Source organism: Haliotis rufescens, unplaced genomic scaffold (assembly GCF_023055435.1).
Source record: "Haliotis rufescens isolate VD_foot unplaced genomic scaffold, xgHalRufe1.0.p SCAF_12, whole genome shotgun sequence".
NCBI classification, from domain to species: Eukaryota; Metazoa; Mollusca; class Gastropoda; order Lepetellida; family Haliotidae; genus Haliotis; species Haliotis rufescens.
This window is the reverse complement of record NW_025963802.1, coordinates 6940278-6955142: the sequence shown is the minus strand read 5'-3', so window position 1 is coordinate 6955142 and position 14865 is coordinate 6940278. Positions and strand designations below refer to the sequence as shown.

The following is a 14865-nucleotide window of genomic DNA, read 5'->3' as shown; positions in this document are numbered from 1 at the left end:
TGAATGTTGATTTAGCTGTTGAAGCTTTGACCAATGCTGTACATAGTGGTTCTATTTCATGCGGATTACTTTCTAGGGCTAGATAATCAAAACTTGCATCTGGATAAAAAATGCAAGTTTAGAGTTATTGGTGATAAGGAGATTCTTTCTAAATATTCAACATAATCGCATTGACAAAGAAGACAAGTTGTGGTCCTCTTTCCACCCAGATTTGCCAAGAAGATTGGTTTGATTATATTAAGACTGAATATTTTAAACCATACTGATATACTTGTAGACTCGGATATCATTGAGCAGATAGATTAGGTTATAAATAACCATAATGAACAATTGTGTGATTTCTGTACTGATGATGATGTAAATAATATTCTTAATGATGATATTACACAGGAAGAGATCGAATCATTCATAAGAGATCTGAAGCAGGGTAAAGCTGCAGGACCAGATAGTATTACGGCTGACATGATCCAATGCTGCAGAACTGTTTTAATTCCATATTTGTTAGTTATGTATAATAATATTTTGTCAACGGGTAATTTTCCATCAGAATGGTCTGAGAGTGTTATTGTACCACTCCATAAAAAAGGAAGCTTTGACTGTGTTAATAATTATAGAGGCATATCTTTGATGGATATTTTTGGGAAGTTATTCTGCTCTATTCTAAATGGGCGTCTTAAACGTTTTTCCGATCACTTTAACAGTATACCTGTGGCCCAGGCAGGAGTTAGGAAAGGCTATTGCACAACGGATAATAGTTTCACTTTGCAATGTCGTGTACAAAATATTTATCTAAAATTTGGGGACGTTTTTACTTTATTTATGTAAACTTCAAGAAAGCATTTGATTCTTTTAATAGGAAATTACTGTGGTATTCAATAATTAATAAAGGTATTCATCGTAAATTATTCTCTGTACTGAGAAATATGTATTCGAATATAAACTCAATTGCAAGAGTATCCAACACTTCTATTACTGATTATTTTGATAGTTTAAGTGGAGTCAGATAAGTTTGTGTTATCAGCCCGTTTTTATTTGCAATGTTGATTTCAGAATTTCAATCCATGATGGAAAATGCAGATGTAAGAGGTATATACATAGGTGTAGATTATTTGGAACTCCTGTTATTATTGTATGCTGATGATTTCTGTATTTTTGATTACAGTGTTATTGGTTTGCAAAGAAAGATTGATATTTTATGTAAATATAGTAAATCATGGGGCTTACAGATAAATATGGATAAGACAGAAATATTAGTTTTTTTTTCTAAATGGTGGTTATTTACGACATTATGAGAAGTGGTATTTTGATGGAGAGCTACTAAAGACATCAACCTATTATATTTTTTTAGGTATTATGTTTTCTACTAGGTTGACAATATGTACAAATACTCTTGTTTCAAAAGCCACTAAAGCTCAATTACAGCATAAATACCCAAATATTCCTGGAAATATGTTATTTAAGTTGTTTGATTGTAAGATAAAACCTTTTTTTGTTATAAGGGGCGGAGGTGTGGGGCTGTTAGATTGTTGTTATACACGTATGGTTTCGGATATGGATGGGTTAGTCAAGATATTTGAGATATTTCATAATTTCTGTCGATGTTCAGACAGAGATTAGAAGATTGTGGAAAACAAAACATTTTTAGTATTATCAATGATTCAAAACGACTTGCACATTATACGAATATTAAGTCATTGCTGACTGTTGAATATTATGTTACAAACATAAATGTTAGGGAATTAAGAAGATATATCTGCTTGTTGAGATTGCATGAACTGCCGTTGCGCTGTAATATCAGATGTAAAGAAGCTATAGCTGTTAACCGAATTTGTAGGATGTGTAATACTAAAAGCATTGAAGATGAACTCCATTTCATATTTGATTGCGATGCATATGTATTGTTGAGAAATTCATCAAACATCTGTCTGTCTGTCTGTCTGTCTCTCTGTCTGTCTCTCTGTCTGTCTATGGATATTGTTGTATCAACTGTGTACATGGGCTGATGGCCTTCGAAGCAGAAAATAAACTTACTTTCTGCTCAAGCCAAGAAATCACTCATCAACATCTTTAATTATCAAAAGAAATTCGGATATTTATCACATAAAGACAACTTGAAAACGTTTGACGGCATGATAGTTCCAATATTGTGTTATGGTGCTGAAATCTGGGGAACTTCATATAACAAGTAAATGGAAAGTACATAGACTGTATTCGGCAAACGATTTCCTAGATTTAATAATATTACTCTTAATAACATGTTTTTTGGAGAGTGTGGCAGACTGGCAGAGAATGTATTTACATGACAATAGATATAAAATACTGGACTATATTAATTCACCTCTACAATAATAGACTACCATATCAGATTTACATTATACTTATATCTATTGATAATGCTGGAAGACACACATGGGTTACTTCAATTATGAATATTATATTTCATCTAGGATTTGGTATAGTCTGGATTCAGCAGAACATGGGAGATGCTGAAATCTTTAAAACTAATTTAAACAAGGATCTTCAACAAATTGGCACTCATCCTTGGAAAGTTCATCAAAGTGCAAGTACTATAAACAATATACGTCACTTCACAATACTGAATCATATCTAACAATAAACATACCTCAATATATTAATTGGCATTTAGCAAAATTTAGATGAAATATTTTTGGATTATGTGTACATGTTCAGATTGGAAGACACAATAATATTCCTCATGATGAAAGATATTGCGAGTTCTGTTTGAAGAAAAATAAGAGGAGTGTAGAAGATGAATACCGTGTGATGATGATATGTGAACGCTACTCCCAGTTCAGAAAGCAATATATACAACAATATTATACAGATAATCCAGGAACTGAAACATTATCCATCTTATGAATTCTTCAGAGAGAGAGGAGCGGTGGGGTAGCCTAGTGGTTAAAGTGTTCGCTCGTCACATCGAAGACACGGGCTCCATTCCCTACATGGATACAATGTGTGAAGCTCATTTCTGGTGTCCCACGCCTTGATATTGCTGGAAAATTGTCAAAAGCGGCGAAAAAAGATACTACCTCACTCACTCTTCAGAGATAACATTTGTCTATTTTCTTAACTTAAGGTTTTACAATGAGAAATGGGAAAACAAATATTTAATATCAACAACTGTGTATGCAGGATATTGAAGCATTCGTATTATTGTATCGTATTATTGTATGTATATGAATATATATACTTTTAAAAGATACATTTAGAACACTGAACGTGCTATAGAGGAATACAGATGCACATGTAGGTTGCTCTAAACAGCAATGATTGTATTAATATTTGGCACATGAGAGCGGATAGATCGGGCATGGTTCTTACATATTTGGACAACCATGTTTGCCGAATACACAAAATCAGATTATCCCGTAATCCGCTGTCGCTGATGATAATCCGTGATAAGTTACAGTCTTGTTTTTACCACAAATCCGGGATTATATAAATGAATGGTGTTGATCTGGGCGTGTCCTCATCAATTGTAATTGTTCTAAGAGTGGTATCATTACAATGAGACAGTTGGTAATCCGCTTCTCATCACGAGTTGTTCTTGACAAGCTTTGCAGACAAGTACTGGGAGACAAATGCATTGAAATGGTCACTACGTTTTGTGTCTGGAGGATTTTCTAGTCCCTCAATGTAATGAAATAATACATATAGGATCAACATTTTAAACTAATTGTCAATCATTGATATTGCTAATAGGAACTGACAATTACATGTAATCGCAAATTTTCCACTTATTCATAAACACGAAGTCCAGTCGTACATTTTATGTGGTACATACATATCTCAATTATAATTCTAGAAAGTTTGTACTACTACTACTACTATTACTACTACTACTACTACTACTACTACTACTACTACTACTACTACTACTACTACTACTACTACTACTACTACTACTACTACTACCACTACTACTACTACTAATACTACTACTACAACTTAATAAAAATGAATTCGGAAGAGATGGTGTACTGAATATATGTTCTCAAAGTACATTTGTTTAGCGATTACAATAGCAAAACCGAATACAAAAACGTGAGTAACCTTAAAGCGAATACACTGATAAGGTTTTTGTGATGTTCAAGCTAACAGAACTACATATCTCAAGGGAAGGGTCATGTGACATATCTTATGGAGAAGTTCATAGAGATTTTGGGAGACATGAATTATTTTATTTGTATTTTCAGTCAAAAAACAAGAAACTTACATTTTCTCCCGTTTCAGTTATTATTAATATGTTACTATTATATATAATCTCAACAATGCCCTCTGATAATACCCCCTGGTGAGAAACAGTTACCAACTGCCTCGTTATTGATGTTTATACACCACACCAAGAACAATGGCGGCGATGACGCTGCTCCGGGATAATCAGCCTGCCTCCGCATAATCCAAGATGTTTAGCTCCCCCATGTAGATATGTCGGATAATACCCAGCAGGGGAGTGTGAATTCTAGGGTAATCTGTGTTGATTTAATCCAGGAATATGAGTATAAATACAAGGTCCCATCTTTGGTGTATCAGACATTCCCACTTTGTACTGGACAGAAGCAGAAACGATGAAAGTTGTGTTGTTTGTTTGTATGTTGACCGTGGTCACTGCTGGAGAGGCGGACACAGAGGTAGGTTGTGTTTTGTTTCTTCTTTTATCTTTTCTTCTCATTATCAGTATTGGTATTTATCTGGCTAGTCATGAATGTCTGTAGAAAATCAGTATATATAAGAAATGTCATGTAATTACTTACTCTGGGTTTATTGTTCTGAAACTTCTTTCTCTCATCATGTTCAAAGTAACGGGTGGCATACGGTGTTTGAGATTATCACATCTGTTTTACCCTAGACCGATTATTTAACCTATGTTTACTCATTCCCTTATAGGTTAACCACATAGATTCCGTCATTGAGCAACGTGAGTATAGTGTTTTAAAAATTATGAACCAAATCTTGACAAGCTATAGTGAAGGATTGAATAATACTATTTTAGTTTCATCTGCTTGGGCGTTACTCACGCAACTGGCATCATGTAATATGCTGAAATAATGAGATATCTGTGTTAAAGATGCCAAATTTCTACTTACTATTATGCTTAGTCCTTCAATGTAGAGACGGACCTTTGATGAAATCAATGTCACTAAATATAGTTTGAATGTTTTAATGTACGGATATTATATTTTGTGATACCAGTTGTTTGACTAAAAACTACCTTACCTTCAGTCAAGGCAATACAATCAGATCTGGTTGGAATGGATCATCAGATGAACACGAAATTCCTTGACGATGTCACTGATGAGTCATCAACGAACAGTAAGTTCACACCGGTTACATTGTTACACTTCGGGGTACACATTTGAAGAAGGGATTGTTGGAGATAATGATGTTCTCTTGAATTCTAAGATTGAGAGATAAGATGAATAAATATGTGTTTGGGTATACCCTGAAAGATGCACGTGAAATGACTTGTGTTGATATTTCCGGACATATTCAAAGACCCCGTTTAACGCCACTAAATAGAACAAAATATGGGGTGGCAAAGTATGAAAGTTTTTGTGATTGCATTCATAATCTGTAACAACCCTATTTCTCTATACTCTGAACTTATTTACCTATTAGAGGGTGCGACAAAAACTTCACCAACGACTTGGGGTGACCACCAAGGAACAGTTGATGGACAAACGCTGGACAGAGAAAACAGAATTGACATCTTGTTCAGACTCCTGCATGGTAAGAAGTCTAATTATTCAACATTAACGGCATCACTATCCATGATTTGTCTATTGGGTTAACTGACAAATCTGATCATACATATGTTTCAGAGGATTTATTGCATATGGGACATACAGATGACAAATTCCGATTATTTAAAACAAATATTTTGCTGATACGCGTTCTCAAACATCATTATCCACTATAGAACATCATCCAGTTCAGATGGTGCGACCTTTGATCAGACTTTCGAAGTTAAAGTACTCTGAAATTGTCCCATGATAGTAAGCAGTGTATTAATGCCTTTACTTTGACGTAGGTGATGACGAAGACAAGTATGTTGTTTGTACACTGGCTGACGCCGCCGAGACGTCTCAGATTTCCATAGAAGACATCAGCACATCCAAGTATCAAGACAAACACACCATCAGGTCAGTTTCGTACTAACTCTCATCTATGGACACTTCGTTTGTGGTTGAGAGTTTAATATAGTTGATACCTACACCAATTATCATTAGACTTGATAACACCATTCACTTTTACAGACGGCGCTCTATCGACTGCAGACAAGACGCCCGCTACCGGACAATGGACGGAAGTTGCAACAATGCTCGCTGGCCAACCTGGGGATCAACCAACCAACCATTCAAGAGATTTATTGATCCTGCATATGATGATGGTAAAGAACTGACTTTCTTCACATTGATATTAGAACTTAAAAATCATTATTTCATGCTTATGACCAGGGCGATTTTCATAAATAAATCAGACCGTTTGGAAGCAAGTCTTGTAAGTATTCCAATGGGGACATTTAGTTATGCCCCATCAATATTACAACTAACCATACTTTAGTGAACTTTAAAAGCAAAGGTTTGACTTTTCAGGCAAGTTCGTTCCCCGAATGAGAGGCGTTGATGGTTATCCCCTTCCCAGTCCACGCGCCATCAGTGTGGCCGTCCATCCGGGAGTTGACAGTCCTTCTGATGACCACACGGTGATGGTGATGCAGTGGGGTCAGTTTGTTGACCACGATCTCACCGGAACTCCTCTCCATGCAGGTAGGTGCCAAATGGCCAATACCCTCTGACCATCAAAGTGACCAGACGTGTGATGATGAAATCAGACAAACTGTGATATATTTGTTTTTGTGATCCATATTTTTCGAACCTATTTCAATAGTTACGATATGCATCTAAATCTTTGTATTAACTTAACAAATCCTCATATTCCTCAGGTGATGTTCAATCAAAATGTTGCGATGGTCACACACCTGGAGAGATGCATTCTGATGTACGAGCTGGGTAAGCAATTAACATTCTATATTTTCCACACTTAATCATTCTGTTTGTGTTAATGGAAATAACTGGTCGAGATATTTGAAATAAATGAATCAGAAATAATAAACTTTAAAATTACGTGACATTGTATACATGTTTAGAATTAGGATGAAAGGGATACAACCTTTTCCATGATTATAAAAGTCTACTGTACGATTCCGACTACATCATAAGCATGTGTTTGTGTATCATAACATATCATAAACATTATCATAACAATGGTTGTATTTCACTGTTCCAGTGGTCCTTGTTTCCCAATCACCATGCCAGTAAATGAAGGACATTTCCAAAAGAACTGCATGGAGTTCAAAAGATCAGCCCCAGCACCTGGAAGGAGTGAGTATATGAATACAAGGCTGTGTAGGTTACCTCATTTCAATGAAGGATTGTTCTGTCATTATTTTTATGCTCATCTTATTAAGTAACGAAAGCCATAAACAACACTGTATGATAACATCCATATTTAATTTAAAACCATGTGACTTCCAGATACTCGAGAACAGTTGAACCTACTGACGTCCTTTGTGGACGCCTCTAACGTGTACGGACTCAGTCAGGATCAGATCAATCACCTCAGGAATGGACGTAAGTCAGGCAATATTTTGTTTTAAATTATAATTCATGATCAAACAAATATTTTAAAATGTGGCAAATACCGTGGAGAGAAATTGGTATATACAAATAAATGTCGTCATTCAACTTTTCAGCCTACATGAAAACCAAGGGCGATAACCTGTTGCCAGAATCCAACCAAGGCAACTGTCGAACAAGCAATACCAACGAATGGTGTTTTGAAGCTGGTAAATACAACTTAATTATTAATGTATCCGTAGTACTATTTTCAGAATCTTTTTATATTGTACTTCACACATGACTATTTGGTACATTTCGAATGATAATTCACAACACTTTCACACCTTCTTTATAACTAACTCCATCATCAGGTGACGACCGTGTGAACGTGTTCCCTGGTCTGGCCGTGCTACACACCATGTTTGTCCGCGAACACAATCGTCTTGTCAAAGAACTTGCTGATGTCATGCCATCGACCACTCCTGATGATGTCTTGTTTGAGGAGGCCAGAAAGATCGTGTCAGCCATCATCCAACAAGTCACCTACCGCGAATGGCTGCCCATTATTGTTGGGCCCTTGGCCATGAGGAAGTACAGACTGACCCCTGGCTTCAGCTTCAGGTACAACTTCACCCAAAACCCCACCATCTACAACGTTTTCGCCACCGCCGCCTTCAGATACGGCCACTCCACCATTCCACGTTTCCTGACCCTCGGAGATCGACATGTACCCATAGAACAGCTCTTTTTCAGACCTTCTGAGGTCATCAAAGATTTGGACACCGTGCTGAAGGCTATCCTCAAGGACAGACATCAGGAGGTTAACCGATTCATCAACAGTGGGATGACTGAGCATTTGTTTGAGACGTCGGGCAATAATGGCTTTGACATCGTGTCCTTGAACATTCAGAGAGGTCGTGACCACGGCCTGCCATCATACAACAGCTTCCGCAAGGCATGTCAGCTATCGGAAGTGACTTCATTTGATGACAGTATATTTGGTAAAGCAGGAGCTGCTTTGAAAAGTGTATACAGGTTTGTCTAATTTAATTTACTCTTATATGTGTACAGAGTTATTGTAACAAATTTATTAAATAAAGATACTTTAACCCTTATTTGACATTTCTCAAGATCTCCTTACGTTTATGTATTCTTGCTTCAGATCCCCTGATGACATCGACGTCTTCACCGGTGCAGTGGCTGAACAGCACGTGCATGGCGGTGCAGTGGGCCCTCTCCTCGCTTGTCTGATTGGTCAACAGTTCCATGACCTGAAATATGGCGACTCATTCTGGTTCGAAACATCCCATCCAAGAAAGGGCTTTACATTAGGTACCGTCCAGTCTGTTCCTGTGTGCTTGTATGTTTTGTTAAACTATTTTGTTGATGTCAAACTATGTACTTATGAGATAACTTAATATGCCTTTAAGATGAGAATGTTATATCATAATATGAATTTTATTGCATTTCTAATTCAAGATGTCAAAATGTTTTAGTGTTTCACTGACAATAGTTTGGAAAAAAGATACTCTCTTGCTGTCAGAAGTAATTGTATATATAAATATTTATTGCGTTTTCTATTTAAGGACAACTGTCTGAGATCCGACGAATGCGCTTTGCCAAAATTCTTTGTAGGAATTCAGGAGTGAAGTCCATCCAAAGAGATCCTTTTACAGTGTTCTCAAAAGAAAGGTAGGCAATGAAGACATTCATCTCCTTTGTTCGTCAGTAATTAATTATCTCGCACAGACAGACCTCATATTAACATGCGACAGGGTATGTCTGGCGTACTTCATTTAGTGAACATTAATTAGAATTGTATCCTGGATCCATTTACACCTCGTGACACACTTTGAATGTAACATATTCAAGCTCATTCAGTTATATAGGATACGAATATCAAACCAGATCATATGAAATATGCTGACGGAAATGTTAATATTTTAACTGGGTGACACATTTTTGTATTTCACAGCAATCCTTTGATACCCTGCAACGATCTTCCAACAATCGATTTAACCAAATGGCGGAGATGAGAGGTTGCTTGGCCTACCCTTAAGTTCAACAAATAAACCCCGAAGATTTGAAACATAGCATTTTGGTGTTCCACCATGTATAGCCCACACTACTAGTCCTGGTTTGTAAGATGCCTAAATCACAGAATACATTACATTTTTGACATTTGTGTTCAACTGTCTTCATACTAAATATGTAATGCCAAGTACATTTAGGTATGGCATTTCACTAATAATGCTGGAATTATTAACGGAAATGTCAGTTAACATTATACCTGATTATAATGCCTACACTTTATGAGAACAAAACGAATTGGTAACCAATTAAGTTAGTAAATCCATCAGTTACACCATCAAAGCGTTTAATCAAAGCATACAAGTAGCATTATTATTGGCAGTATATGTTTATGGCATTGTATAATTTATTCGTCAAGGACATAAACATATTCTATATGTATGACTTGCACTATTTCATAGATCTATAAAGGAGGTGTTTCTTATTTTTTGTCATTGTATGATATTGTATAATATATTGTTGATGTGGTGCTTAAAGCAACTATCAATATATGTGTGATCATGTGTGAAGATTCGTATATCATCTTAGAAACAATATTGAACAATACTTGTGTTATATCATATATAACAATCAATTGTATTTGTTAATTTTTCAACCGTTTTGAAATAAACACGTTCTCTTTTGAATTTCTGATTCATTGTCTCTTAATTTGTTGGTTTGGTGTTATTCATCTACCGTTTGGTAGGCTGATTGGTACATTGATACGTTTCACATTTGTGTTAATGTTTGGTATGATGACAAAGTATCCAGGGCCTAGATACATATTGTTTCTAACAATACATGTTCCATACAATCTCATTGTTCCGAGCAGTGCTTTCACTAAGTGTATAGCTCACATTATGCCAGACAGTACTTCCCATACACGTATATCACTTCCCATTTTCGCTGCAAGTACTTCCTACACACGCAAATAGTTTACATTATTCCAGAAAGCGCTTCCTATTCATATATATACTTCCCATTGTCGCTGTCAGTGCTTTCTACAAACGCAGTGCTTGCTATTCGTGTATATAGTTATCACAGAGTGTGCCCCCTATTCCCGCATATAGTTCGCATCGTCCCAGGCAGAGTTTCCTAATATGTATATATATGTTTATTTATAATTACATATGTATAATAACCCCCATTGTCCTTAGCGTACATATAGTTCACATTATTGATTGTACGGCACCCCGTGTACAAAGCACAGGTCACAAATCAGGCGACGTTAAGCAACGTTGCTCGTGGAAAGTTGATGGAAGGGTGGCCGTGTTTGGCAGCATGGCTTGTGCGAGTTTCTAGGGCTTTGGTCAGCAGCATGGTATCGCATGGACGATGCGAACTATATGCGGGTATAGGAGGCACCCTCTGTGATAATGTGAACTATATATATGTATAGGAAGCACTGCTTTGGACCATGTGAACTCTATCCTTATACAGGAAGCAATATCAAGGACGAACAGCACTATATGCATGTATATCCACTGTGGAGGATAATGTGTACTATGAGGTACCGCGACAAAACTAGCATATGTGTAAGCGGTCAAATGAATAATCGCATGACCCTTTACAAAGTGCGAGTAGCTAGGGAAGTGAATGTGACGTTAACCCTCATTTCACTTCATCTGACCTCTCAACGAGCATATAGACATGTGCATGAATCAACAAACATTGATGTATGTAGCTTGTTTTATATTACAGATAATTACAGGGGCATATCTCTTATTTACTCACTGTGCAAAGTTCTGACATATATTCTGGATAAAATATTACAATCCTGGTGTGACATTAATAATATTATACACGAATATTAAGCCCTTAAGCTGGATTTAGATCCGGATATTTTTCTATTGATCACTTTTTGGCATTACAGGCATTTGCACAAATATCTCTCCAAAAACTAATGGTAGATTTTATAGCATCTTCGTTGATTTTTCAAAGGCATTTGATAGAATAAATCATGAAGTTTTATTGAAGTTTATTTCCACTGATCACAGTATCTTTGGTCTTCTAGAGATGCACTGCACAAAGGAAAGCATAGAGACTTTGTTCCCCGAGTACCGTGTCTACACGAACTGCAGAGGGTAAACTACCGAGAGGGCGTGTCTGTGTGTGTTCACACTTCACTATCACATGGTCTGCGCCGTGTTATTATTGACTACACAGACATGATATTTCTGTTACTTGATAAGAGTATATATAATCTCACACGTAATTTACTTGTTGGTTTTGTGCATCCTGTTAATATAGTCAACAACAAAAGTTCCTGTGACACCAATATTTTAGTGTATTTTTCAAACAAGTATTGTTTAGCATCGTGCTGACAACAACCACTCAGAAAAGCAACAAAATTACGTAACTATTCAACATTACGAAGAACAACGCCTGTCCGAAAATGAGCGTCTGCGAGTCATTGGTATGCTTGAAGCAGGATCGAGTCAACGTGATGTTGCAAGACAATTTAATGTCCACAGGACAGGTGTTTATGGCAACGTTGGCAACAGACGAATGCAGTCAGAGACCATCCTCGGAGTGGCAGGCCACGTGTAACCAATAATCGACAAGACAACTTGATTCGAACAACACACCTACGAAGTCGATTCTTGCCAGCTACAGTGACTGCAAGAAGCATCCCTGGCCTCCAAGCACGTCTACAGTGGTGCAGACAGCGTCACGCTGGACGGTCATGCACTGAGAACAAGTTCTATTCACTGACGAGTCTCGTTTTCACCTCAGCCACAGCGATGGAGGCATTCGAGTGTACCGACGTCGAGGTGAACGTTACGTCAATCATTGTGTCATGGAAGAAGATCGGTTCGGGGGCGGCAGCGTTATGGTATGGGGTGGGATTACAGCATGACAGAGGACCTGTTTGATAGTGGTAGAGATAAATCTCAATGGACAGCACTACCCCGATGAGATCATCGGCCCTGTTGTTCTACCGTTTTTGCGTCGTCATGGCCCAGGCATTACCTTTCAACATGACAACGCCCGGCCTCAAATTGCTCGACTTGTTCAGGGTTCTCTTCAACAAAACAACGTGAATGTCATTCCCTGGCCGGCTCGCTCCCCTGATCTCTCACCAATCGAGCACATGTGGGATGAGATGGAGAGACAACCTTCGACGTGTTCCACAGACACTGCAGGAACTTCGAAACATGCTCCAGCAGATATGGACAGATATCCCACAGGACTTTGTGCGACGCCTGGTCCTTTCCATGAAACGAAGATGTGTTGCTTGCCAGAGGTGGACACACACGCTACTGATTATGTTTATTTATTGATTATGTCAATTATGTAATTCGATTGGTTTGATTATTTTTGATGAAATCACGCATTTTCTGAAGTCTGTATGGGAAATTAAACCATTTGAACACTTACAGGAGTCTTTTATCCATAGCAAACCGAAATTGTTTCAGATTTGGTAAAAAGCATAACTTTGCATTAAATCTTATTCAATGTCACAGGAACTTTTGTTGTTAAGTATACATTTGTACTTAGTAATGACAGACAATAGAGTCCCTAAGGGTCTAGAGTACTTAGATAAAAGCTTGTCTGCTGTGTTATATGAACATCCAGATTGGGAAATTATTCTTCCTGGTGACTATAATGTACGCTGTGGTAATTTGATTGGTTGGTTGATTGGTTTGTCGTTTAACGCCGCACTCAGCAATATTCCAGCTAAATGACGGCGGTCTGTAAATAATACAGTCTGGACCAGACAATCCAGTGAATAATATCATGAGCATCGATCCACGCAATTGGGATCGATGACATGCATCAACCAAGTCAGCGAGCCTGACCACCCAATCCCATTAGTCGCATTTTACGACAAACTTAGTCACCTTTTACGACAAGCATTGGTTGCTGAAGACCTACATGTATTCTACCCCGGAATCTTCACGGGTCTGGTAATTTGAAAGATTTTATTATCGACGACAACAACAGATTTATTACATGTTTATAAGACATGGAGTATGTATCGGATGCATTTGACGTGCCCCGCAGTACCAGAGATGATGTGTGTAATGATTACGGGAGGGATCTGGTAGACTTCTGTAGTACGTTTTTTCTGTCCATATTGTAAATGGACGATTTGCTGGGGATCATTTACTTGTTTTAAGGAAGGTGGCGCTAGTTTGGTTGATTATGTTCTATGCTCAACTATTTTTTTTGACAAGCTATGAATCAGGTCACTTTCCTTTCCTACTTACCCTCCATGGATGTGATAGACAGGTCAATAATGTTAATGCAATGCATGTGAATAATATTCCCAGATAAACATGGAGAAATGAAATATGTGATGCCTTCAAACATACTGTTTTTGAGTCATTGTCTGCACTTCACATGGATGAGTTTATGCATTTATTGTCTTTGAATGTTGATTTAGCTGTTGAAGCTTTGACCAATGCTGTACATAGTGGTTCTATTTCATGCGGATTACTTTCTAGGGCTAGATAATCAAAACTTACATCTGGATAAAAAATGCTACGATAAAGACTGTGAGGATATGAAGACTAAAAAGTTTAATGTATTAGACAAGTTTAGAGTTATTGGTGATAAGGAGATTCTTTCTAAATATTCAACATAATCGCATTGACAAAGAAGACAAGTTGTGGTCCTCTTTCCACCCAGATTTGCCAAGAAGATTGGTTTGATTATATTAAGACTGAATATTTTAAACCATACTGATATACTTGTGGACTCGGATATCATTGAGCAGATATATTAGGTTATAAATAACTATAATGAACAATTGTGTGATTTCTGTACTGATGATGATGTAATAATATTCTTAATGATGATATTACACAGGAAGAGATCGAATCATTCATAAGAGATCTGAAGCAGGGTAAAGCTGCAGGACCAGATGGTATTACGGCTGACATGATCCAATGCTGCAGAACTGTTTTAATTCCATATTTGTTAGTTATGTATAATACTATTTTGTCAAAGGGTAATTTCCCATCAGAATGGGCTGAGAGTGTTATTGTACCACTCCATAAAAAAAGGAAGCTTCGACTGTGTTAATAATTAGAGACATATCTTTGATGGATATTTTTGGGAAGTTATTCTGCTCTATTCTAAATGGGCGTCTTAAACGTTTTTCCGATCACTTGAACAGTATACCTGAGGCCCAGGCAGGAGT

General features: G+C 37.2%; 1 protein-coding gene and 2 long non-coding RNA genes across 3 annotated transcripts; all 3 read left to right on the top strand.

Moving 5' to 3' along the window:
* Positions 1–4415: 4415 nt before the first annotated feature.
* Positions 4416–5676, top strand: LOC125378347. Its single transcript, XR_007220212.1, has 4 exons — positions 4416–4655; positions 4912–4942; positions 5248–5337; positions 5644–5676. It is a non-coding gene; the product is annotated as an uncharacterized LOC125378347 (long non-coding RNA).
* A 648-nt stretch (positions 5677–6324) lies between these two features.
* Positions 6325–8383, top strand: LOC125378386 (myeloperoxidase-like). The gene is made up of 7 exons (XM_048393850.1): positions 6325–6415; positions 6621–6794; positions 6971–7037; positions 7315–7409; positions 7563–7658; positions 8018–8214; positions 8366–8383. The coding sequence occupies exons 1-7, from the start codon at positions 6325–6327 to the stop codon at positions 8381–8383; spliced, it is 738 nt and encodes a 245-aa protein (XP_048249807.1).
* A 462-nt stretch (positions 8384–8845) lies between these two features.
* On the top strand, positions 8846–9734 carry LOC125378343. Its single transcript, XR_007220210.1, has 3 exons — positions 8846–8978; positions 9233–9338; positions 9622–9734. It is a non-coding gene; the product is annotated as an uncharacterized LOC125378343 (long non-coding RNA).
* The last annotated feature ends 5131 nt before the right edge of the window (positions 9735–14865 follow it).

Coding starts and splice junctions, on each gene's coding strand:
- LOC125378386 (XM_048393850.1), top strand. CDS start 6,325: ATGGACGGAAGTTGCAACAATGCTCGCTGGCCAACCTGGGGATCAACC. Junction 6,795..6,970: donor CGGAACTCCTCTCCATGCAG/GTAGGTGCCAAA, acceptor CATATTCCTCAG/GTGATGTTCAATCAAAATGT. Junction 7,038..7,314: donor CATTCTGATGTACGAGCTGG/GTAAGCAATTAA, acceptor TCACTGTTCCAG/TGGTCCTTGTTTCCCAATCA.